Source organism: Castor canadensis, chromosome 10 (genome assembly GCF_047511655.1).
Source record: "Castor canadensis chromosome 10, mCasCan1.hap1v2, whole genome shotgun sequence".
In the NCBI taxonomy this organism is placed as follows: Eukaryota; Metazoa; Chordata; class Mammalia; order Rodentia; family Castoridae; genus Castor; species Castor canadensis.
Window position 1 is genome coordinate 73393593 of NC_133395.1, and position 26304 is coordinate 73419896.

General features: G+C 37.6%; 1 protein-coding gene and 1 pseudogene across 5 annotated transcripts in view; one reads left to right on the plus strand and one right to left on the minus strand.

Annotated features, from left to right (window-relative positions):
* Nucleotides 1-1387: 1387 nt before the first annotated feature.
* Brca2 (BRCA2 DNA repair associated) overlaps nucleotides 1388-26304 on the minus strand; it is a 68036-nt gene continuing 43119 nt past the window's right edge. For 4 of the 5 annotated variants that reach the window (XM_074043585.1, XM_074043586.1, XM_074043583.1 and 1 more), the window contains 9 exons: nucleotides 23457-23612; nucleotides 23192-23336; nucleotides 19860-19978; nucleotides 17472-17670; nucleotides 17080-17243; nucleotides 16852-16990; nucleotides 5553-5797; nucleotides 3922-4068; nucleotides 1388-2875 (listed from right to left, as the gene is read on the minus strand). In XM_074043585.1, coding sequence (XP_073899686.1) covers nucleotides 2279-2875; nucleotides 3922-4068; nucleotides 5553-5797; nucleotides 16852-16990; nucleotides 17080-17243; nucleotides 17472-17670; nucleotides 19860-19978; nucleotides 23192-23336; nucleotides 23457-23612 — 1911 coding nt within the window. In that variant the 3' untranslated portion in view covers nucleotides 1388-2278. Of the gene's footprint in view, nucleotides 2876-3921; nucleotides 4069-5552; nucleotides 5798-16851; nucleotides 17012-17079; nucleotides 17244-17471; nucleotides 17671-19859; nucleotides 19979-23191; nucleotides 23337-23456; nucleotides 23613-26304 lie in introns of those variants that run through there. The other variant, XM_074043587.1, reaches the window with a different exon arrangement.
* Nucleotides 20027-20694, plus strand: LOC109694717 (ADP-ribosylation factor 1 pseudogene; annotated as a pseudogene).

Below are 26304 nucleotides of genomic sequence, written 5' to 3' on the forward strand. Positions count from 1 at the left end.
TTACTTAAAAATTCCTCAGGTTGCCATCTTAGATGACTTGCATGTTTAAAGGGTCCTTGCTGCTTCTTCCGGATTCCTGTACAACTCCACTGCCCGCCAATCTGCATGCCCTAACCCATCCCCCACACCTTTCAGCCAATCGGGAAAGACTGTGAACCTTTGACCTGGACAAATCCCAGGTGAGGGGCAGGTACAACCGTGTCAGGGATAAAAGGAGGAGCCACTGTCAGTCATTTTGTGTCTGCGTATTTGCTTAGCTGAAGTGAGCATGTGCTTGCACCCTCTTGATCAAGAGAAAATTGCCTTGTCAAGATTTTGTCTCTTATGTGTCTGTTTTTGGCACTGGGTGGTTATCAACACTTTTATTCCACTGGAGCAAAGGGGCTAGATGCAAGTTCTGAGTCGGCTAGCACTCTGTATAGGATTTTTGGTTCACCTGTGCTGAGGGAACAACTACTGCAAAGAAATGGCTTTGGGACTGTAGATCCAGGGCTTTTACAGAGCGTGGAGAGACAGTTTCCTGCCTCACTTAGGTCTCTTCCTAGATGATTCCTAATATACTTTGAGGCATAAAAATAACTGATTAAATGTTGCCAACTTTCTCCCATGGTTCCTGATTTATATAAACTTTTGGACATCCAACATTGACTTGCATTGTGGTATTACTGCTTGCATTATTCACAGAGGTGGCAAAGTACTCTTTGTACACAATAGGCTCTCATTAAATCATTCCTGAACCAGACAACACAAATGCTTTTACTATTTATCCCTTATCATGCAGTATACATTGTTGACTTTGAAATCAAACTGTCACTTTTAGGGGGATAATATACACATGTACTTAAGCTTCATACTTTCTTCATGTAACTTGGCTGCTACATAATTTATAAAAAGGAGTGTATGCATCAGGTATCTGTAATGGATGGTCTGAATGAGTGAGAATGGAGGAGGTAATGGCATTTTTTTTAGAATCTGAAAAAGATTAAATTCTAATAATTCTTCCTATTCATTTGAGACTCCCAATTTCAGTTTTTATTTCCTGTTTTAGAGTAGATCGCTGGAAGAGTAATTAGGATGTGAAGGACAAATTGTTTTATATATGAAATTTAAATCGCTTTATTAATAAGACTAGCAACAGTTAAGTTGCTGGGAGTATAGCTCAAATGGTAGAGTACATGCTTAGCAAGCCAGAAGCCTAAGGTCAAACCCCAATTCTGCTATATGACTAGCAGAATACACTATTTTGTTAATGCTTTTTGGAGGAAAGAAAAACTATGTATCATAGTTAAGGAAGGAAACAAGTTTTTAAAAAGATTTATTCTTAGCTTTGAAATGTGTTTATAATCAGATTTGAAAACATGATTATTATATATAAATTTAATGCATATTAAGGATTTAAAAGCCTCTTCATGCTACTAGCTCTGAGTTCAAACTGCTTTATCCCTTTCCTTATTAAACATAAGGAAATAGCCAATGTGAGCATCACCTTGTGCTCAGCTTATTTTCTTCCTTGGTGGTGGGCTTAGCAGGGATCACAATCCAGGTCCTGTGATAGCGCTGAAGATAAAGCAGGTACAATCAGTGCCATTTGAAAGCAAGGATAGTATCTGAATTTTTACTTGAAGTAATTTTAGGAATCATACAAAGGATTTGCCCTGAGGATTCTCCTTTTCTTGTAATCATGCTGACTTAAGGATGAAGAAATGGTCAGAGGAAAACCCTATTGTAATCTTTATTCGCCTTGACTTTTGAACAGATGTAATTCCAGCAGAATCAATGTATGCATTAAGGAAAATGACTTCAGTGTTAACCTCTACAAAACCTCCTAAAATAGAAGCTAAACTAAAAGGAATGATCTGAATGAAAATAACTGCTTAGAAACCTCATTTCAATTAGTCAATAACACAATCTAAAAGAAAAGGAAATGTTTATTTTATTTGTAAAATACTTCTAGTGATCAAATATAAAGATTTTTTTGGGCGGGAATACTGAGATTTGAACTCAAGGCTTTGTGATTTTGGGGCAGGTGCTCTATCACTTCAACCACATCCCAGCATATAAAGAGTTTTTATTAGTTAATAAATAATTTTAAGGTAGACAATTGAAATAAAAGTATACCAATATAGAACCGAGCAAAGAACATCTCTGAAATACAACTCTTCAGGAAATTTTAAACAATTTCATACTTTTTTTTGTTAGGCAACTACTAATGTGCAGTTTGAAATCTTACATGCATTACAACTGAAAAGGTAGAGTCAATAGTTGAGTTACGTCATTTTCATTTTTGTCGCCTTTGCACTCTCTTTGATGTAATCTTTATTATATCTGAGTCCTGCATCTTGGTCCCACATTCTTCTGTGATAGCTTGGGACTTCTCTTGTCTGAGATCTTCTTTTGAACTGGTGGGCAAAGTACTCCTGGACTCACTGAGAGACAGAAGTTGATCTTCTCCTGCTGAACTAGACACAAGGGCTTGTGTATTTAGCAATGCAAGTTCTTCGTCAGCTATTGAATCACGTTCCAAAAGAGAAATTTCATTGACTTTTTTAAGTGGAGTCTTCTGAGGAGCATTCAGTTCTTTTTCCTTTGTAGGTGTTTCGTATTTGGTGCCACAACTCCGTGGTGGCTGAAATGCCTTCTGTGCAGCTGGAGAAACAAATGTACAAATGGGACTAACAGGGGGATGTAAAGGCAGTCGACTCAGGAAATCCAAGGCTCTTCTTCTTTTGCAGTTTTTTGGGTCATCAATCCCTTTCTCTGCTTTATAGCAAGACTTTGAAGTCATTTGGGCTGATACAGGTGTGGGCACAGACTTCCCTTTTGGTGTACAAAGCAATAAAGGACCCTGATGATTTTGCTCATTATAAGAAGACTTCTGACAAAACAAAAAGTAGCCTGTCATAATTATGTACTAGTATATAAAACAAAATCAAATTAAACTTTCATTGAAAATATTTAAACATACAAATACCACACATTCTCATTCATCCAATTGCTAATAGGTTAGATGATTTCAGGAACTCCTTATCATTCCTATTCTTTATGGAACCAAGGTTTGACTTTAGGACTTTGTACTTGCATAACAGATGATTTACCTCTCGACCCACACCCCCAGCCCAAGAAATATTTTTGCATAAGAGGATATAAAAGGATATTAAAATTCCTTGTTGAAAGAAAGATGAAGCTTATAGTCATAATAAAAAACAAACAAACAGAGCAGGGGATATCACTTATGCTTTTATCTTTTCTTTTTATCATTAATAGATTAAATAAAGATAAGCATTTTAAAACCATGTTAAGAACACACACAGCTTTTATAATAGCTGTGTTCTAACAGCTACTTTTCTAGCTTTGTGACCTTAGGTAACTAATTAACCTCTTTCTAGGCCACAAGTCTCCTCATCTGTAACTCACAGAAGTGTGTGTATTTGGCAGTACTGGAATTTGAACTTAGGGCCTCTACCACTGGAGTCATGCTCCCAGCCCTCACAGGGTTATGAAGGGTTGTTGTGAAGATTAAATGAGTTACTATGGCTACACTTAGTGTTAGCTATCTGGCCAATATTAAGAGACTTTAGTTTGATTTGCATCTACTGTGGTTTAATGAGTTAAGCTGAGCTTGGAAACAACTGTAATCATATGGAACAGTGCTCCTAGCAAAAGAAACAAGCACAAAGGGCTTTTCAATCAAATGTACTTAGAATGCTAAAAATGAAAACACTATGTAAAAGTTTGCCCCCCAAAGAGTTTTACATTCTTGCTTCAATAAATAAGATATAACTTCCAAATACCATATACCTATAGCAGCTACATAACAATTAAACATACTTCCTCATTAAGTTTAACTACATTTTACCATACTTGCTAGTACACACTATATACTGTTGACTCCAAATATTTCTTCAATTTACATTAACTTACCAGAAACTTATTTTCTGTACTATGGACTGTGTAAGCAGTGCATGGCTCTGACTTGCAGTCTTTAGGTGGGGTGGACCACTTGGGATCATTTGCATTAAGCAGATGCATAAGCTTCTGTTCTGCATCACTGCAAAATGTATCAATATTCTAGGAAAATAAATTAGAGAAGCTGTTTTGAAAATACTTCCAGGAAGTATTTTCCTGGAAAATTTAACCAAGTATTTCCTTTAAAACCACAAATAAAAAATTTAAACCAGAACAAAAGAATGAGACACCCAAAATTTGATAGCAAATGTTAAACACGCCAATGCAAAAATGCAGAACCAACACCACTAATTTAGGGGAATCTATCTGTTTGGAAAAGGGGTTGAGGAGAGAGAGAAAGAATGAGTGTATAAAGGAATGAGATGTAAGAGCTCTTCATAGTTGTACGGTTTTCTCCGCAATGTATCATGATATTGGATCTGGAGGGGGAAGACTGAAGCTCATGTTCCAGCTCTATTTACTCCCTCATAGTTGGAGTATAAGGAAAGAACTGGCTTGCCTGCTTGGTGTCTGTCCCAAGAATTAACTGAAATAATGTACAGGTTAAACTATGTAAACTGAAGTTTGAGGAATCACAACTGATCAAATGTCAACAATGTCCTATGGTTTAATTCATATATGAGAGTATTTTGCAAAACTTTAAAATCCTGGGATGTAAACAATAGGTTCCTTATATAGGGGCCAAATAATGAATGCAATTCCCACCCCCAATTTAGAAACTAGGTAAGTCAGTGTTATTCTTCACTGTGTATATTGAGTCTTTATAAAGTATGAACACAAACTTCCTTTATACAACTAACTACTCCAATGCTTTTAAAATATATTTAGAAAAATTCTGAATAACACACATTTCAAATATTAAATTACTGAATAAAAAGGCTTATTTTTTGTGGATTCTTCACTAGTACAAATTTATGAAATCTGAAATTTTATAGAGAGGCAGAATTGTGTCCTACCAACTTGGTGTACAACTTAGTTCAAATCATTTAATTTCTGCTTCCCACCAATAAAATGGAAAAATGACCCTCTACCTTACAGGGTTGTTGGGGGAATTAAATAAGGCAGGGTTAGAACAATACCTGACCCACAGTAAACACTCAAACATCACTTAATATTGTTACATAATTATATTTAAGTATAAAATGCATACATGAGCTAAAAATAATTTTAGTGTTTCCTATCTGGGATTAATTTAAATTGAAGAGGTATAAATTATAGGATACTAGATATAGAGTTTAATTGCAAACTTGTAGTCTATACATTATTAACTAATCACATGATGACTGCTGCAAACCACAGGTAACTCAGATTACTCATTTCCAATGTCTAATTTGCCTACATGGTCTGTACCTCTGAGCAGCCACCTCACAATTTCTGCTATTTCATTCAAGTCATTCTTTTTCTTCCTGTAACTATCATCTCCTATTTCCCTATCTCTTCAGAGGTTTCATGGGCAACTAAATATATGATGAAACCTTACCTTATGTACTACCTCAACCATCCAATTTTCATGAATGCCACATCTCCCTGGACTGTCAAAGGAAGAAAATATCAAAATGTGTGGTGATGCTGAAAAGTAATTTTACCTTGATAGTATTCTTAATTTTGTTGAATCTCTCTTGAAAGTGGCCTTCTTTTAGACTGGCAGAAAACATGGAAAAATCTCCAGCAAATAAAGTAGGAATTCCTGATTTGGATTCTGGTCGCCACTGCAGGTTGCTTGCAGCAATCAATATACGAGGTTTAATAATGTCTTCATTAAGATCTATCCAAAACTTTATTGCCAATAAATTATGGTATTCATCTGACAAATATACTAAAGGAGCAAGACCTAAAATGAGAAAGTCATCATTAAATATAAAAATGCAAGCAAGGGGCCACAATATGCCTATTTTACTGGCTGGAAATAGTAAAAACAAAGTAGCTGACTTTAGAGAAAACTCAGGATTTTCAAAATGACTTATCGATTAAAGTGCTAAAATTTCAACCACAACACATTCCGTCACCAAAGCCATGGGGCAGCAGGTATACTCAGACATTCCTGATGAGAGTTGTACAATCTCTCAATGCCAGAAAAGCTACATTTGCATTTACCTTTCCGTTCAGTACAGTTTCTAGCATTCCACTGTGAAGATAGATCTCCAATACTAATAAAATGTACAGGGACAAGGGTCATGAAAATGCCTGTGAATGAGGTTATTCATGAAGCATTTTCTGTAATGGTAATATATTAGAAGCAACCTATATTAGCACATTACTGCAGAAGTGGCTGGGTGAACTATGGTACATCCACACAATGGCGTACCAGGAAGCTGTAACAAAAGAATGAAAAAAAAAAAACTGTCAACTGATTTCCAGGACACAGTGTTACATGAAAAAAGAAAAGCACAGAAGAAAGGCTAAAGTATGTTATCTTTCATAAATGAAAGGAGACAGAAGAAAATATATGTGTATCTGTTCATTTGAGCAAAAAAACCCAGGAAGGTTAACCAGGAATTGAAGGGACAGAGTGTGGTGGGGAAAAGAACTAGGATCAGGAGCAGCAATGAGGAGGGAGCAACACTTTTCTGAGTGTATCTTTTCATATTGCTCTGACTCTTTCTTTTAGTAAGTCTTGGTTTTAAACACCACTCCACTGAAAAAGAAGCAAAGTTCCTTGGAGAAATGCTTGATTAAAGGTCTGGGCATGGAATATACATGACAAACCTGGAATGGCACAGCATGTGTTGCTAAAAAGTAAAAAAGTGCTCAGAAAGCAAAGGAGATTTGTTGAAACCCAGGTGTCAACTTAAAAGGCTCCTTATGACTGAGCTGAAGAATTTGAGCACAGTGAAGGTACTGAATTTTTTTTTTTTTTTTTGGTGAGACAGAGGTTTGATCTCAGAGCTTCATGTTTGCACAACAGGTATGGCTTGAGCCATACCTCCAGTTCCTTATGCTCTGGTTATATCTGAGATGGAATCTTGAAAACTATTTTTTGTTTGTTTTCGGCAGTACTGGGGCAAGTTGTAGGTACCAGGCCTACAACTTGAACCACTCCTCCAGTCCTTTTGTGTGATGGGTTTTTTCAAGATAGAGTCTCTTGAACTATTTGTCCAGGCTGGCTTCAAACTGCAATCCTCTTCATCTCTGCCTCTAGAGTAGCTAGGATTACAGGTGCCCAGCAAGTCTTGAAAACTATTTGCCTGGGCTGACCTCAAATTGAAACCCTCCTGATTTTAGCCTCCCAAGTAGCTAGGATTACAGCCATGAGTCACCAGTGTCTGGAAAGGTACTGAATTTTAATTCACAGAATAGGATAAATATTCCTAAGACTATACTGATATAAATAATCAATACACTGGAGGAAAAGGGACTGCTTCTCATAACAGAACTTCAGTTCATGTAGAAGGGAAAAAAAAGCTATAATTTGGCAATTATTACAGTAACAATTGCTGCAATTAAGTTAACTTAATGGGTGAAAATCTGGGGTAAAACAGAATTTGTACCATCTCAAAGAATCTTCCTCAAGATACCTATTAAGTACAGAGAAGGAGGCAGTTTATTCTGTAAGAGAGAAGCTTGCAGGTATTACCTTAGGCAAGCAGTCAAGATTACCAGTACGAGTAACAAGAAACAGCAACATTATTACCCCTTGACCCAATGTATTAAGCGCACACATAATCATTTTGGCAACAATCTTGCCCCAAATGCACAGCTGCATTCAAGTCATGAGAAAACATTTTAGACAAACCCAACTTAAGGGAAATGGTATAAAATAATGGTCGATCCATCATAAAAGTGTCACAATCATAAAAAATACAAGCCAGTGCTGGGCACTGGTGGCTCATGCCTGTAATCCTAGCGACTCAGGAGGCAGAGATGAGGAGGATCGTGGTTTGAAGCCAGCCTGGGCAAATAGTTTAAGAGACCTTATCTTGAAAACGCTCTTCATGAAAAAGGACTAGTGGAGTGGCTCAAGGTGTAGGTCCTAAATTCAAACCACAGTACTGGAGGGAAAAAAAAGCCAACTGGAGAATCGTTAAAGATGGGAAGAGACTACAGAGCACTAAGGAAATGCAATGTGGGTTCCTGGAATAGCAGAGGGTCATAGTGCAAAAAACTTCAAACTCAAATTTAAACAAGTCTATAGTAGGTAGAGGTAATGACACTGTGCCAATGTCAACAACCTGATTCTAATAACTGTGCTATGGTCAAGTAAGACAACATTGGGGAGGTGAGTGTGTGGCTTACATCTGTCATCTCAGGTACTAAGAGGCAGAGATAGGGAAGATCTTGGTTCCAGGCCAGCCTGGGAAAGAGTTAGCTGGACCACCATCTCAGCAACAATAAAAAAGCTAGGCATGGTGGTCTATGTCTGTCATCCCAGCTATATAGGAGGCATAAGCAGGAAGATCACGGTCCAGATCTGCCTGGGCCAAAAAAAAGAAAAAAAAGTAAGATGTTATCTGAAAAATAAATAAAGCAAAAAGGGAAGGGCTGGGGGCTTGTCTAGCAAGTGCAAGGTCCTGAGTTCAAACTCTAGCACTCGAGAGAGAGAGAAAGAAAGGGAGACAGAGAGAGAGTGAGAGACAGAGAGAGAAAGGGAGAGAGAACACATTAAGGAAGCTGGGTGAGGAATATGTGGAACCTCTGCACTTATTTTTGCATTCTTTTTGAAGGCCTGAAATTAGTTCAAAATAAAAAAAGTTAGGAGGTGCATGAGTGGTGATGCATGCCTGTAATCCTGGCACTCAGGCTGAGGGAGAAGGATTACAAGTTCAAGGTCAGCATGGGCTACATAGTGAGGTCCTGTTTCAAAAAAATAAATATACATATATAATTCTAATATAAAAATGGGTAGACACATTGGATAAACCATAGTAGGACTGAGGCTAGAAAAAGCTAGGGTTGGACTAGGCACTAAAGCATTCAATCCTGCTATTTACAGTTTCTTACTTCTGTTACTCTGAAAGTTATGTGCTTTTAACAAATAACAGGAATGGAAAGAATTGCCACTCTTAGGTAATGATTTGTTTATCCTGTTGCAAGTGAAGTTTTATTGTTTTTAGTTTTTCTAATTTACAGATTTAATGGATTTTTTTGGGGGGTTGTTGAACTCAGGGCTTCATGTTTGCTAGGCAGGCACTCTACCTCTTGCTCTACTCTGCTTTTAGAGATACTATAAACAATATAAAATTTCTAAACACATTCAATTTTCTAATTTTGGAGTCAGCTTCTAATTATATCCAAAATTTGATTACATTACTGACCTTCTGCCAAATGTCCTTCTTTAAAGTGTTTCCTTTGACTATAAAGCAATTCACGCTTATTGAAAAATATTTAGAATAACACATAGAATAAAATGGTAGTTTCCTCATTTTTTTTTTTAGTAAGGAGAGATTTTGTATCTGGATCAAATTACATCAAAACAGTTATTTCTCTAATTATAACACATCCTTGTATAAATGGCAACATCAGGAAGTTTTCATTTTGTTTTTTTTAAGATGGGGGTCTTGTTAAATTGTCAGAGTTCAAAATCCTCCCACCTCAGCCTCCAAAAAAGCTAGTTACGGGCATGACCTACTATGCCTGGAAGAATTTTTTAACCTAACATCTTTAGAATGTTGGCACTAAATAAATCTTTGTGAAATAAAAGGATAAAAAGAAAAATGTTCCTTAGTTTTGTAGTCTGAGCTACTCTGAACTTGCAAAGGCTTCTATGTAGCTTAATCAATTCCTTTTAGAAAATTAAAATGACAAAGCACTGAGAAGTTTATAAAGCCACTGTCTCAGACTCCACCTGGAATGGACACAGGTGCAGATCTCCCAGCTCCTGTGGTGTTGGCTCCTGACAACTCCTCTCCTAGGCCTTCCCTCACTTGAGCAGTTCTGCACCCTAAAGAAAGCCAGAAACCAATAACTGGCCCCTTGCCTCATGTTGGTGTGGCCAAAGGGCCATCCCAGCTCCATAAGTCTCCTTGGAATTGGCAAAACCTTTCTTCCCAATCTTCTTCTATGTGAAATCTGAGTCTGTTCCCATGAAACCAAACATAAGAAATGATCTCATTTATTTTATATCACAATGTTTCTGTAATACAGAGGTGCCTGTTTTAAGACCAATTTTCAAATGTTGGGTTTGGCTTTGTTTGTTTTGGCAACAGGAAGAAAGAACACATGAGCGTTAGAGCCTGAAAACATGGGTTCAAAGCCTTTTATAGCACAGAATCTGGAGCAGACTGTTCAACCTCTCTGAGTTTCAGTTGCCATATCTGTGAAGCAGGATGATAAAGGGGGAATGAACAGATCCCTATGAGGATTTCATAAGATGCTATATACATGAGCTTTCCAGTCTTCTACCACCACTCCATTACATTAAGCAGCAGCAATAGAAAGAAATTAAAACCACAGTCCCTGTCCTCAAAGAGATAACAGTATTATTAGGGTTGAGGGTATAGTCAGAAATGGAGAGACAGGATCATACAACAGGTGACAGAAGCTGGAGGAAGGGAGTTCTAACCAGACTGGTATGCATCTGGCCAGGGAAATAACCTTTGAGTTGAATAGTGAGTGAGAAAAATTCAATGGGGGTGGGGGAAGAACAAAAGGGCATTCTAAGCAAGGTGAAGAATATTTTTAAAGGTAGGAAGCATTGAATATTAGAGTATGTCAGGAATATGAAACTGTACAGTTTAGCTGAGGCTGGTGGGGTGGTAATTTATGGCATGAAGTTGAAGGAAGGTTTTTTAAGGCATATGAAAGTGTTTGGGTAGGTTGGAGGCTTGGCTCAAGCAGCAGAGTGCCTGCCTTGCAAGTGCAAAGTCCTGTATTCAGATCGCAGTTCCACAAAAAAAAAAAAAGAAAGAAAAATTGTTTGGATTTCAATTTATCTAAGGGACTGAAAGCCACTAAAGTTTTATGCTGAGAAGCATCATGATTAGATTTGGATGACTCTTGGCTAAATATAAATTATATTAATCCTAATATAATTTCTTTCCTCTAACATCCCATCAAATTAAGTTAGAATGAGGTGTGGAAGTACATGTCTGTAATCCCAGCTACTGGGGAGGCAGAGGTCAGAAGGATCTCGCATGCAAGTCCAGAGTGGGAAAAGTTAGTCTCAAGAACAAAATATAAACAAAAGAGCTGGGGGCTTGGCTCAAGTGGCAGAGCACTTGCTCAGCATGGGAAGGCCCTAGGTTTAATCTAAGTACTGCAAATTAGCTAATTAATTAAAAATTTTTAAAAAGAGGAAAGTTAATTCACCAAAATCCTACACATGAGGAATGCTCCAAGTTAATATACTTAGGTACTCATTGATCTGGAGAAAATGATCTAGAATTCAAGATGATATCCTCAAGGGATATGGAGTACATGATGAATAAAGACTCAAATATCCAACCCTCATACTTAAACTAAAGAGAGAAACAAACCAGTCTTGGATAAGCAAACAGAGCCAAACATTACACTGGGTTCTGGCAGGCCTCCTCACATTTTCCTGTCTCACATATCTTGTCTCACTACTACCATCTACTTTGGGACCATTAGAACTCATCTCAAGTGAGTCTACAAGAAGTCCAAGCTCTTGGGTCATCCATATTCCCTAGACTTCATGTGGCCTACCTCTCCCTGCCTCCTGGAATCTTCCCATGGTCTCTGGACCTCTACTTTCCCAGGAGATGCTCTTTACTGCCTTGCTGTTACTCTAAACTAGTTCCTGTCTGATGGCACAGATGCGCTACAGACCTCACACTACTGGAGCCTGGGATGGGCAGATGTCTTCCTCACTCTTCATTCTGCTCCCTTCACCCTAAAAACACTAGGCTGTGAATCCTGTGCTATCAGATGCTGTCACTCACCTTTTCTCCTTGCTGCAGGCATCTGCAGACCCCTGATTCATCCACTCCCCTTCATTTCTTGAAGACTTTAACATTCTGTCACTCATCTCTGCCACATACCTGCAACTTTGTTATTTCCAATAATTTTATCTCCAGAATCTGAAGTATCTTGCTCTTCAAACCACCTTTGATCTTTGCATTAGAGTCCTAATGCAAACAATCCTTCAGCCCCACTGGAACCAACAATCCATTTTTCTGACCTCCTATGCACTTTTCAACACTCCCCTATTGGCTCTTCTGTGCTCTGTTTCATGCTTAAAGCAAGATCAACTATTAAAATCCTCCTTTGCATATACCACAAATTCTTGCTTTGCCACTATTAGCCAAGCTAAACTACAACCCTGGTTAAACTGCATTTTCCAATTATTTCATGCTCACACAGCTGACATAGCTAGAAAAATGTCATGCTAACAATACATTCATTTCAGATACATGAACATCAACTTCCAGTGGGCACGGGCAGGCCTGGTGGATAAACCTAGCCCCTTTCTTGGACTATGATTACCTCCCCTGCTGCCTTCTTCTCCATTCTGACTCTCAGCAATGACTGTTCCCTATTTCAGTGAGGAATAAAAGCAACCAGAAGAGAACTGCCACCAGTGCCCACTTTACATCAACTCTTCTGCTTGCATCTGTATCTAAATGCTTTACCTTTTTGCCTGTCTCTGCTACTGCCTAAGACCAATGTCACCATATAGCCTCTGGATATCAATCCCCACATAGTGACTGAGAATAGCTTCACAAGTGTCCTCTTTCTTCCAGCATCAATTTCTTTGTGTGTGTGTGTGTGTCTGTGTGTGTGTGTGGGTGGTACTGGGGTTTGAACTCAGGGTCTACACCTTGAGCCACTCCACCAGCCCTTTTTTGTGATGGGTTCTTTCAAGATAGGGTCTTGTGGACTATGTGCCCAGGCTGGCTTTGAACCATGATCCTCTTGATCTCTGCCCCCTGAGTAGCTAGGATTACAGATGTGAGCCACCAGTGCCCAGCTTCCAGCATCAATTTCTACCCCCTTTATTTGGCATTCTCAGCACACAGTATCTTTCCAGTATGCTATTATGTTCATTTGAAAAAACATTCTTTTGACTCCAATTCCTCTTCTAGCATGTCTTCCTTTTTTGTTCCCTTAAAACAAACCATCCTTGAAAGTTTACAATCACTGTTTGTATTCTCCCTCACTTCCCTTGTTCCACTTCAATCATTCAGTCCCACTGCTCCACTGAAAGTGCTCTTCCACAGTGCTAAAGCCATGATCAAGTCTCAGTACTTACTTCATTCTCAGTCCTGTCAGAGAGCATCAGACAGACTTAATCATTCATTTGGAGCAATTTTAATTTTTTTGGCAATACTGAGGATTGAATTCCGGGCCTTATCACTTGAGCCATGTCCTAGGCCCTTTGTGTTTTTAGTTTGCTTTTCAAATAGGGTCTCTTGCTTATGCCTAGGTTAGCCTTGGACCTTTTCTGTCTTCCAAGTAGCTGGGATTATAGGTATGCACCACCACACCTGGTCCTGGTAATTCACTTTTGTCTCAACTTTCAGCACAGCACACTCTCCTCAGTATTATTCCTGTTCCTCTGTTTCCTTTATTTTTACTTCTTTTTTTTATTGCAGTACTGAGGTTTGAACTTAGGGCCTCATGTTTGAGAGACAGGTACTCTACCATTTGAGCCACTCTGATAGCCCTGTTTCCTTTATATCTCACCTGATTCTGAGCATCAAAATGTTTATATCAGGCCTTGGATCTCTTCTCTGTCTATTACCACACCCACAGTAACCTCATTCAGTCTCATGGCTTTATATCACCTATATGCCAATGACTTCCAAATTTGTATCTTCAGCCCAGACCATTCCCCTTAACAGGCTTCTAAATAACCAATGGTCAAGTAGACACCTTAACTTAAATGCTTAATAAGCATCCAAAATGTAACTTCCCAAACTTAGCTGACTTTTCCCACAAACCTGCTTTTCTTAGTCTCAGCAAATGGCAACTCCATTCCTTCAGAAACTCCCACCCTGTCCCTCTACCTTCAGGATACAACCAGAATCTGACTGCTCCTTGTCACATCCATTGCTTTTGTTTGGTTCTTCATCATCTCTTGCCTAAATTCTTGTAATAGCCTCCAACTGGTGTCCTTGTCTGTACCCTTTTGCCCCCTACAGTCTATTCCTAGCACAACAGCTGAATGATTCTGTGAAAACTGGCAGTCTGTCTCTCTACTTTAAACCTTCCTGTGTGACTTCCTGTCACTCTTAACAGTAGTAAGTTAAAATCTACACAAGGACCCCTCATATGATCTGGTTCCATTACCTCTCTCCCGGCTGTTGGTTACCACTTCCTGCCCCCTGTTGATGCTGAAGTGCACCAGGCACAAACAATCCTGTTGCACCACAGTCTTTGGAAGTGCCGGGGATGTCCCTCCTTAGATGCCACATGCTCTACTCCCCCAAGTCCCATGCAAATGTCAATTTAGACAGTCTTTCCTTATCTCTGTCTAAAATTACATCTCTATCTCTTCCCCCTTATACTACTCCTTCTTCCTTACTTAATTTTTTTCCTTTGGCATTAAGAAAACTATATACTATTTATTTTGTTTGTGATCTCCCTCCTCCCATCATAATGTGAGCTCTTTCAAGGTCAGGGATTCTCACCTGTTTTGTTCATTGCTATACACCAGCACTTAGAACAGTACCTGGCACATACAGTCACTCAATAACTATTGATTGTATATATGAAGAAAAGTTACCCACCTCTTATACAACAATAAAATGTGTGGAGAGTCACAGATGAGACGGTATGGCAACAATGTAACATATTATCATAACAGTCAACAGAAAAACCCCCAAAAGCAGTCAAACACAACTAAACAAAACACATTTAAAAAAAGAAAAAAAAAAGAAAAAAAAGCCAGGCAAAAGACAAAGAGAACAACACACAGAACTCAGAGAAGAAAATTCCTAAATTCCTCACAACTGATTCATGCTATGGAACCCAGGAAGAGCAAATAGTCACTTTTTTTAAAAAGCTTGAATATGAGATGATAAAAGATGTGTAGGACTACAGAAATAAATAATGACATTAATGTATCATCATGACAAAGCAGATATTTTCATTAGAAATAACAAGAAGTAAGTAATATTGAGTGTATTGCAGGTAATAAAATTAAGGACATAAAGTCTGAGTATAATCACAATAAATAAAGATGGAAAAGACAGTGTTGCAAGGTGAGGCTTGAGTGGTAGAATGCCTGCCTTGCAAGAACAAAGCCATGAGTTCAAACCCTACTACTGCCAGAAAAAAGAAAAAAGAAAGATGGAAAAGACAAAGAAACAGAATAATCAAAGAGATGAACATAAGGCTAACTGGTATTCCATAAAGTAGGGATCATAATAAATGGAACTACAGATACATTCTAAGATATTACAAAATTCATCTAAAATATAGAAAGCATTGAATATGCAGAATAAAAAAACATCTATGCTCCAGGAGAGCTGTGTACAGAAAGCTTCTACTAATACATAAATTTTGGACTTCCAACCATAAATCTTCTTTAGTTATTCTGACATAGAAAATCACCTGAATGGGAAAATATCAGGCTAGACCCAGACTGTTACATGCCAAAAGAGCAATTTCTACAAAATTCTGAGGGAATGGAAATATGCATGGCCCCATAATATTAGAAAAGGAATCCTCAACCTATCTGTAATTCTTAAGATCCAAATTCTGGAATATTTGCATATGTATAATGAGGTATTTGGGGAGATGGGATCCAAGTCTAAATAGAAAATTCATTTATGTTTTATATACACCTTTATACACAGTCTATAGGTATTTTTTGAGGGGGATTTGAATTCAAGGGTTCATGCTTACTAGGCAGGTGCTCACTGCTTCAGTCACTCTATCAGTGCTATATACTCAAAGAGCTTCAGATTTTGGAACATTTTGTATTTTACATATTTGGATTAGGGATTCTCAATCTGTATCCAGCCCAGACATAGTCTCAGAATTAAGACAGCAGGTACACATTTCAAACATGTGAGGACCTCATGGATATTATACATTTTATGCCTTCTCAAAAAAAAAAAAAAAAAAAAAAAAGGAGTGACAATAAACTTTAGCCAAAGGACTAAGGAAGAAAGAAACGACAACATGGAATTTGGTAAACGAGGAATCCACCAAATATTTAAGATCCTACCCTATACCATGCATTGTTTTAAGAGCTGGGAATATAGCAGTAACAAAGTTCTGCCCTTATAGAGGTTATATTTTGGAAGAGGGAGAGAGAGCAAATATACATTGTTAGGTGTTGAAAAGTGTTATGGAAAAAAATGAAGGAGGATCAATGACTGAAAGAGTGTTGGGTTGGGGAATAGAGGGAGCACTGCTCTTTTAGGAAACATGGTTAGGGAAGAGCCTCTTACAGGCTGCATTAGAACACAGAGCCAGTCACATGCCTGCCTGTGGGAAGGAGCAGTGAACGCACAGGCTCTGAGATGTAACAGCAAGGACTGGGTCACAATGGGAGAGAGAGCTAGGAGCTGAGGCTGATATGCCTGGGACAAAATAAACAATCAAGAAATGAAAGGCATTTTAGCTGGGCCTTGACACTTGTATATTACTTAAGTAGAAAATAATGGTCTTATAGATAAAGTATAAGAAAGAGGAATGTGCCATGTCACACTGAAAAATCAGAGAGATGTATTTGCCTTACATGTTGGGGAGTAGTAAAAGTGAAGATGCTGAAGGTCTGAGTGCTGTGCTCAGCAAATTATAATTATTTGATAGTAATTACCACTACACTGCAACATTTTAAAAAATTAAGTAGCACAGAATGGAATGTAAATTGTTACCTTGAAATAATGTGGAATTGCTTTTTTATTAAGAATAAAGGTTAAAAAAGGCTTCCTTTCACATGACTAGTTGGCATAACTAATCATTAGGAAGCTTAAAAGGCATATTTTTCAAAAGAAGCGACAAATAGCCACAATTACATAGACTGTATATTACCTGTGTTTTTCACAACAGAAACTACAAATCCTATTAGGTCCACTTCAGAACAAGGTGGCTGAAAGTCTGGGTCTAAGAGTCTGCTGAAATGAAGGGGCTCCCTTGGCTGGTAACTCTGGAATAAGATTTCATCCAATGCCTATAGAAAACAAAATAAACACTATACGGAGATTTTATAAAGTAATATGCATTTATCAAAGTTGAAAAATTATAATGAAAGGTTTATACCGGTAGTTGTTGATACTGAGTTCTTTTGGTTGCTGCTAACTGTATGTTAACTCTTTCAGATTTACTTTTAGATTTTGATGTTGCAAGATGATAGATTCTATATCTCTTTCCTTCTGTTAATAGGGAACATAAATCTGATGATGGACGCCAAATACTCAATATAACTGTTTAGAGAAAGATGAAGACAACAAAATAGGAAGAACTGATAATCATTAAAATTCTTGTTTAAAAATAACTCAGCTAACAATAAAGATCTACTTTGTGCTGGTAACCCATTTTGCTCCTTTGATATAGACTAATTTTATAATTTATCTGGCATTTGTAATCATACTATTAATAACATTTTTTTCACTTAAGAAAACTGATAACATCAAAAAAATTTGCATACTAACCCGAATCTTTTTCTTTTTTCCCGTAGCTTACAATGCGCAACTTCCACACAGTTGTAACTTCCCTTGATAAACCTTGTTCCCCTTGTTCAGCAGATTCCATAGCCTTCTGGAATTCCAACTGGATCTGTGCTTGTTTCTTATCATTCAACATTTGTCTGTGCTTATTCAAGGCTCTTAACTGCTCTTCACTGAAACAAGCCTGTGACCATTTAGAATATTGAAATAAGGAGAAAGTCCCACTTACTTTATCTGGATTGCTTTAAACAGACACAACATATTTGAGTTCATTTTAAGTGTATGGATTAATATATTCATTTTATCACATATTTTAGGGCCTTCAAACTGTTTAGTAACCCCAGGGAAAAACAAACCTCTAATTGTAAATGTACCCTAATCATAATCACCACCATCTACATTATAAATGGCCAACATGGACCCTGTATTTGAGAGGTGGACCTACGTGTGTTAATGTACTAGTTCATTTAATCCTCACAATGGTCCCCTGACTTGATTACTATTATTAATTCCGTATTACAGTTGATGAAACCGAGGCACAGAAGAATAAATAACTTGCACAGGCCATACATTCTTTAACCTCTGTAGTATAATTTAATTAATGCGTTGAAACAGTAGATATAATTTAAAATAGACTTGCTACAAGGACTTTTATCTTTGTCTTGACACTTTGCTCCCACTCATTTCAGCAAATTCCTGTCTGTATCTCTTTGGAATCTTATTCAGTATAACAAAAATAGATGAATAATAAAATAGGAAGTGGAATCTACACATGTAACATACTAGACTGCTGCTGTCTTGCACATCTTAATATCCTAATAATTCTGGGAAGACCGACTACAAAATTTTTTGAACCTCATAAAAGTCTTTAAAAATATGTAGGTAGTGTTTAATTTACATATGAATTTTTAAAATACCCTGGAATTTTAGAGGGCCTACAACATTCAACATTGTTAGTGCAAATAAAATCTTTTAACAAGGCTATTTCAGAAATTGCTGGCTATTTTCTTCTGTAAGAATTACACTGATAATTTAATCTAACTCAAATCTCAGATAATGATATGCACTTAGAGCCTGCAAGATAACCTACTTTTAAGTTTTTGCTTGCTGGAAGGTGGGAACGAGGCTCTAAGAGATACATTACTTGTCTAGCTACACAGTGGCTGACCTTAGAACTCTAGTTCTCATTCTGTCCCCTTATGTCCTTCTTATAGTATCAGTAAATTCTGGAAAGAGGCCAGATTGAAATTAAAATTATCTTCATGATGATTCATACAATGCACAGGCTTCAACAAATAAAGCTTAAATTTCAAGACTGGAAGCAAGAACACTCACAGGCTCTACAATTGTACTCCCTTCTCACAGGGAGAACCTAAGTTGTAACATTGGAGAGCATGAGGGAATCCTATTCAGAACAGCACTGATCACATTACTGATGGACTATTGTTTATTGTGTGGTACTGCTATTTAAGAAAGTCAAACTATGTGCAAGATTTGTTAAGTCATCAAGTAAATGAAATTAATAAACAACTAGCAGTTTCCCTTTCCTCACTACCTAGCAAAACCTAGAATTTGCATTATTTTACTTTTTCCTTCCTTTCCCTCCCTGAGTAATTTTAGACATCCAAGTGTCTACATTTAATTTAGGAGGTAGCTTAATGTATGAAATGTTCTAAAAATAGTAATTATTTATTTATTATCCATATATATTTATATGGAACTTTTAGATACACTAATTTGATCCTAAAACAACTTATTTTTTGCTCATTTTATAGATATGTTATTCCCAATTTGCTTAACTAATAAATGGTAAAGTTATGATTCTAAAAACCTGTTATTTCCAACAGTCTAGAACTTGTGAAAGATTCTACCCCAGTATCTTTAAGGTAGTATTCATGAAAATCCCTAAGCAGAAATTGAGAAAAAGCCAATAAACATAGAAACGAAGACATTGCTTTGAAGGTACTTGTTTAAAAAAAAAAAAAAAAGTGGGTTTTTGTTTGTTTTTTATTTAGACAGGGTCTTGCTACACAGACCAGGTTAGCCTAAACTCAAGATCTTCCTGCCCTAGCTTTTGGTGTGCTGGAATTACAGGCATGCACCACCATGCCCAGCTAAAAAACAAGTTTTGTCTGCATTTTAAATCACATTTATTCAACATATGAAATTCATGAACCTTCCCACCCTTTACTTGATATAGAATCAAAAGCATACCATGCTTGCTTGGAATATCACAGAGGACACCAGAAATGTACTCATCCTCTTTGAAAGATGCAGTATTTCAACATACTGCTTCCTGGAGCAGCCAGAGTCAATACAGCCCCCACTGTACAGACTGAGGACCAAGGCTCGTCATCTCCCTTCTACTCTCACCTCAAGGTAATCTGGGTCTGATGCATTCTTCACTGCTTCATAAAGTTCTGCACCATCCTGCAGAGCACGGACTTGCTGCCTTGTTAGTGCACGTGATGGCATATATGGATTTGTTTTTTCTAGGAAAATGAAAAGCATCATTAATTAGCTAAACCTGAAACTTAACAATGAAAACTAGAGAACCAAGCAAAAGATGCCCAAAGAAAGGAGATAAAAAATAAACAACCAGTGGGAGCAAAACCAATGCCTAGCTCAGAGCAGCTGCTGCTGAGGTCTCTGGCCAGTGTTGCTTCCACCCATCCATAAATGTAGGGAATATCTTTGTGAACCTCTTCAAGGACTTTTTTGGCAAAAAAGAAATGCACATCCTCATGGTGGGCATCCAGTCACAGGGAAGACATTTCTGCACAAACCGAAGCTGAGTGAAATTATAACCATCATTCCCACCGTAGGTTTCAATGTGGAAAAAGTTTTGTACAAGACCCTCAGCTTCGCCAATATGAGACGTGAGTGGCCAGGTCTGGCTGCTGTGGCAGCACTACTTCCAGAACACCCAAGGCTTGGTCTCTGTGGTAGGTAGCCATGATAGAGAGCGTGCAGACAAGGCCCTTGAGGAGCTCATGCGGATGCTGGCTGAGGACAAGCTCCAGGATGCTATTCTCCTGGTGTTTGCCAACACGCAGGTCCTCCCTGATGCCATGAACACTGCTGAAAACACAAGCTGGGGCTGCACTCTCTATGCCACAGGAACTGGTACATTCAGGTCACCCGTGCCACCAGTGGGGATGGGTTCTATGAAGGACTGGATTGGCTGCCCAGTCAGTTCCAGAACTAGAGCTTCTGCTCCCCCTCACTTCCTCCTCTCTGCCCTCTGCTTTCTTCTCTTGTGCAAATGTGTGACTCTGTGGTCCTGAGTTCCAGAAGCTGACTGCATGGATTGGCCACAATGTGCATTGCAGTGTGCTGTACATGTGAAGATACAGCCTGCTTTTTATTTATTGAAAATAAATAAAAGATAAATAAATAAATAGAAAAGGCAGTTTCTGGTACTCCTATGCAATATTAACCAGCTTTTTTTCTTTTTTAATAAAAAAAGAAGAGACATGGGCATGTGGGCACCGGGTCTCTGGAAGCCACTAGCTACAGATCAGTGTCAGGATCTATTTGGTGGCTGTTTTTTAACCCAAACTCAGTGTACTTTAAAAAATAGATAAAAATACAAGACAAGCAGAACACTTGAACAAACAGAAGAGAGACTAGGTCTAGTGTAAGCTTTGCAGTAACTGCCTGGGTATCAGATCAGCTATTCCCTTATGGGAATGCGAGAGACTGTGATGAACAAACCACCACCCACTGCATGGTCACAGTAGTGTCCCTGTGACTCTCCTATCTTTGGATCACCTGCATTCCATAGTGTTGTGTTTGTACTCATGTTCACATAGTCACCTGGGAGTGGGTAGGGTCATAATCTCATCCTTAGTGGGCATGTGGCCAACCAGCATTCCATATTCCCAGCTCACTCTTGCACTTGTTGCAGATGCTGGGAGCGGCCTGGGTCTCACCAACAGAAGTGCTAAGATGGAAGGGTCAGTCTACTACAGACTTATAGCCCCAGAGCACCCCCATCTCCATGTGTGAAGTAGCTTCCTCCTTCAGCCTGCAAGGGTTCAATATGCAGACTTGAAAAAGATGACCTCCATTTTTTTTCTTTTGTATTTTGATAAACACTGAAGAAGCTGGAGCTGTTAAAATTTATCTTGGTGAAGCCAGTCATCAGTGGCTCATGCTTATAATCCTAGCTACTTGGGAGGCTGAGATCAGGAGGATCATTTTTGAGGCTAACCTAGGCAAATAGTTTGCAAGACCCCATTCCAAAACAACCACAGCAAAACAGACTGGAGGTGTGGCTCAAGGGGTAGAATGCCTGCTTTGCAAGTGGGCAGTCCTGAATTCAAACCCCAGTCCCACCAAAAAAAAAAAAAAAAGATTATCTTGGGGAAACCTCAGAACTGGTTTATTTGGTACCATGGAAACTTTTACTGCTTTCAATACACGATTAGCAATCAACTGTTTTGTATACTTATTTTCAGTTTTCATTTCAACAAGCAATGTAATTATCACTATTATAATAAAGTCTCAACTATTAAAAAAATACCAACCATTTATCTACAAAAGTTTCCTTGGAAAACTGAAACTGGTGTACTTATGATTTAAAAAAAGTCATATAGAGAGCTTACTTAATTAATTTGTAATTAAATAAGTGGTTTCTCATATTTATTCACTTATTTATGAAATAATGTGTATTGGTGATAATTTTAACAAAAAATAACAGAAGTCCAATTTTTCTATAGATTCTCATAGACTTTGAAATTATGGAAAATCATAAGGAAATGCAGAAAATATCTTCAGGGGGCTGGGGCATGGCTCAAGTAGTAGAGTGCTTGCCTAGCAAGCACAAGGTCCTGAGTTCAAGAACACCAGTACTGTCAAAAAAATAAAAATAGTATGATTTTTAGTATTAAAATTGATGGAGTGGCTCAAGTGGTACAGCCTTGCCTAGCAAGCTTGAGACCCTGAGTGCAATAGATGACAAAATTCCAGGTATAATAACATGAAAACTAACTCCAATGGCAAAAAAATGCAAAGTTATATAGTGTAGATAAGAACACTGAGGAACAAGAGAGAAAGATGGCTTATGGAAAAATAATCTGATAGTTTCCTCCTGGGTGTTCTTTTTGTAATACCAAAAAAGGATTCTGTAGATACTTTAGTCCTGAAGCTTTAGAGAAAGTTTACTTAAGGATCATGAAAAATGCTAAAGGCATGTCATCTTTTACCGTCTAAGACAATTACTAGTACCTAAAAGTTAAGAGTTTAATGGTGGGACAGGGGAGACATGGACAGACTGGGTGGGGTTTGAACTCAGGGTTTTACACTTGAAAAGCAGGGCTCTACTGCTTGAGCCACACCTTGAGTCCATTTTGCTATGGTTATTTTGAAAATGGAATCTCATGAAATATTTGCCTGGGCTGGCCTCAAACTGTGATCCCCTCAATCTCAGTCTCTTAAGTAGCTAGGATTATAGGCATGAGCAACTGACAACCAACTAAACTCTGTGTTTCAAAAGAAGCAGTGATAGAAAAATTCAGTGTCAGTTCAATGTTTTTCTGTATTATGTATAATATTTTTTAAAAATAAAAAAATTCAGATGCAGAATTTAAAAAAGAATCTGTTACTCAAAGGTAATTCACTCAATCATAAACATTAAATTAGAAGTCTTTAAAACTTTCTTATATGAAAAGTAATAAATTGTAATGTAAGACTCACTTTACCTTCATGCTCTTCAAATGCTGCTTGAATTTTAGTGAATAAGGCTTCCAGTTTGTTTTGTTGTGCCTCTGCAAACTTTGTTGCTTCCTTTTCTTCTTCTCTTTCATTTCGAAATATGTATAATCCGGATGGTGTCTTCTCTATCCACTGCATAACGTGTTGTATTAAAAAAAAGCCAAAAACATAGTAGAGAAAGAAGTGTCAAATTAATTGTCTCAAAAGAAAAAAACAAACAAACATATAATTAGTTTCAAAAATGTATCATACCTGTATTGGGTACACTCTTTGAACAATGATGTCACTACAACCAATGTTTCCTCCGTCACTGAACAGTGATGACAAGGGCAATGGGAAAGGTCTAGGATCAGGAAAGAATCCGAGTTTGGTGTACCAGCAGGCAGGCCGAGTACTATTAGCTGAGATCTGTACAAATTAGTGAATAGATTGATTTAAAAATTAAACATACATATGAATAAATGTATAAACAATTAAAAAATAAAACATTCTAAAAAAATTAAACATATATTCAATCCTATCACAAATTTCCTAAGAGTTTTCATTCTTTTAGGGCTGCTTTAAAAATAATTCACTTTTAAATGTCTCATGAAGATTAGTAAAAAAGTGAGTAAGTAGAAAATTGTACAAAAGAGAAAATATTTTGAAACCAGTACTTCTCAAAAGTATTTCTACTGGGCTGGTGGAGTGACTTAAGTGGTAGAGCAACTGTCTAGCAAGTGTGAGGTCAAGTTCAAATCCCAGTACCAAGCCACCCTCCCAAATTTTCTACTTGTATAAAGTATTAATGTTATTTAAATATTTCTGTGAGAAAACAGATAAAGGAATTTCAATTTAAGACACAGTTTACTTAGATTTCCTCAAAAAACTTACAAGTACAAATAAAACTAGAAAGAATAGCAGATGAGATAACATCAAAATTTTGAGGTTAAATATTTGTTAGACAAGAAATGACAAAGGAGCCTGAGAACGATTATGACTGAAAAAACAGCTAACACGGAGCTATGCTCCTCAGCCTAGTGTTAGCGCACTGTGTTCAATCCCTAGCAACAACACATACACACACACAAACACACACACACACAATCGTTAAACACTCATAAAGCACTTACTACGTATGGTACCTGGCATGGTGTTAACGCTTTATATTCTTTAACATTTAATCTTCACAACAGTCCTGAGTTATTCCCATTTCAGAGACAATAAAACTGAAGTATAAGGGAAATCACATAAGCTGATCAAGATCACTCAGCCAACAAATTCGTGGTAAGAAGGCAATATGACACAAAACAGTTCAAGAAAACACACAAAAACTGGAGGCAAAAAGGTTTGAAGGCAGGAGCATAGGTGGGGTAGAAAATAGGAGGAGTGGTTGAAGTTTTGTACAAAGAGAATTAAGACCTTAGATTTCCTCTCCTACCCGGAGCAACCAGTGGCTGTTCCTCTGCCCCATTACAAAAGAACTGAGGAGACTTCATTTTGGAGAGGCTGAACCATATATATCCTGGACTGTGGGGGCAGTGAGAGAGGGAGAGGGATGTTTTGTCAAACTGAAAACAAAACTGAAATGAAAAGCTTTATGTTGATGAGTCTCCCAGTTAGTATCTTTACTTAGGTCTCAGAGTAGTCACTGGTATTTGAGGATCTGTCTCCTAATTAAAAACCCAAATCCCCTCTATTTACTGACAAGCCCCACTTTACACAGAGTTCCCAGTCAGCTCACTGGAGCCCCTGGAAGATGAAAGGTCAGCCAGTGATCTTCAGTTGAAGAAAGTGTCCAACCTGAGGGACCCAAACAAACAGAAAAAGAGGTTCTCATAGGGAAAAAAAATGTAGGGAGGAGAAAAAACTAAAACGAAATACAACATTAGTTAAACAGCTTCAAATAAAAGAACCAAATATAAAACAACGAAAAACATTTAGAGAAAAATGATGCTGGTAGACACAAATTCACTTTAAGGATGAGAAGAAAAATTAAGAATTATTCTAGAAAGGGGAGAATACAAAATAGAAAAAACTAGAAAATTAGAGGAGCAATCTAGGAGGTTTAATGTTCAAACATCAGGAGATTCAGAAAAAAAAAAAAAAAAAGAGGGACTCATTAAGGAACCACTTCAAGAAAATTTTCCAGAACTCAATGAAAGCCACTGTTTTAGACTGAGCGCCACTACTAAGTACCCATGACAATGACAAAAAAAACAAAAACAAAAACCCCAAACCAATATATATATGTATGAATGTATTAGTGTGAAATTTCAGGATAGTGTAGAAAAAAATCCTACAGACCATATAATGAAGGCCTGAGAACATACATAGCAATGAACTTGGCTATGAGCTATATTAGTAGCAAGAAGCTAATACAGGAAGTGTCTTCAAAATTCTGAAGGAATTATTTCTACCTAGAACTCTATATTCAGCTAACCTTACAAGATCTCAAAAAGCTGCATATTCCCTTTCTCAAAAAGCCTCTGAGCCTTGTGTGCCTTTAGAACAAGGGAATAAGTCTAGGAAGATGACATAGAATCTGAGAAACAAGGCTTCTAACACACACACACACACACACACACACAGAAGGTGAAAAGAACTTCCAGAATGATAGCTGTGTAACACATAGCAGAAGAATGAAATGCAGGGGTTCTCTAAGAAAAAGAAACAAAGCTGAGGGATGTCTCTAATACTTTGGGGAGATCCTGTGTAGGATTGAGTCAGGATACAGAAAACTGGACTGGGGTTGTGCCTCAGTGGTAAGGTGCTTGCCCTGGGTTCCATCCTTGGCACCACCAAAGAAATATAAAAACCAAATAGCTCCAGGGAAAGTAGTAAATTACAAATAAAGGAAATGTGATAACATATTATGTACAAAAAATATTTTTTCATAATCATGAAAACTGCAGACTTCACTAGAAATTGTATTAGCATAGGGAAAGTGGGGGACGAGAACTACAAGGCAGTGTTGGTAAAGAGATAAATCTTCATCTCCTATGGCAGGAAGTAAACAGCATTTAAACTGAAGAAGGAAAGAAAAAAAAAAAAAAAGGGCACATTAGCAAACAAACAAACAAACAAAAAAAAAAAATGGCCAGTAAGACTGGAAATGGTT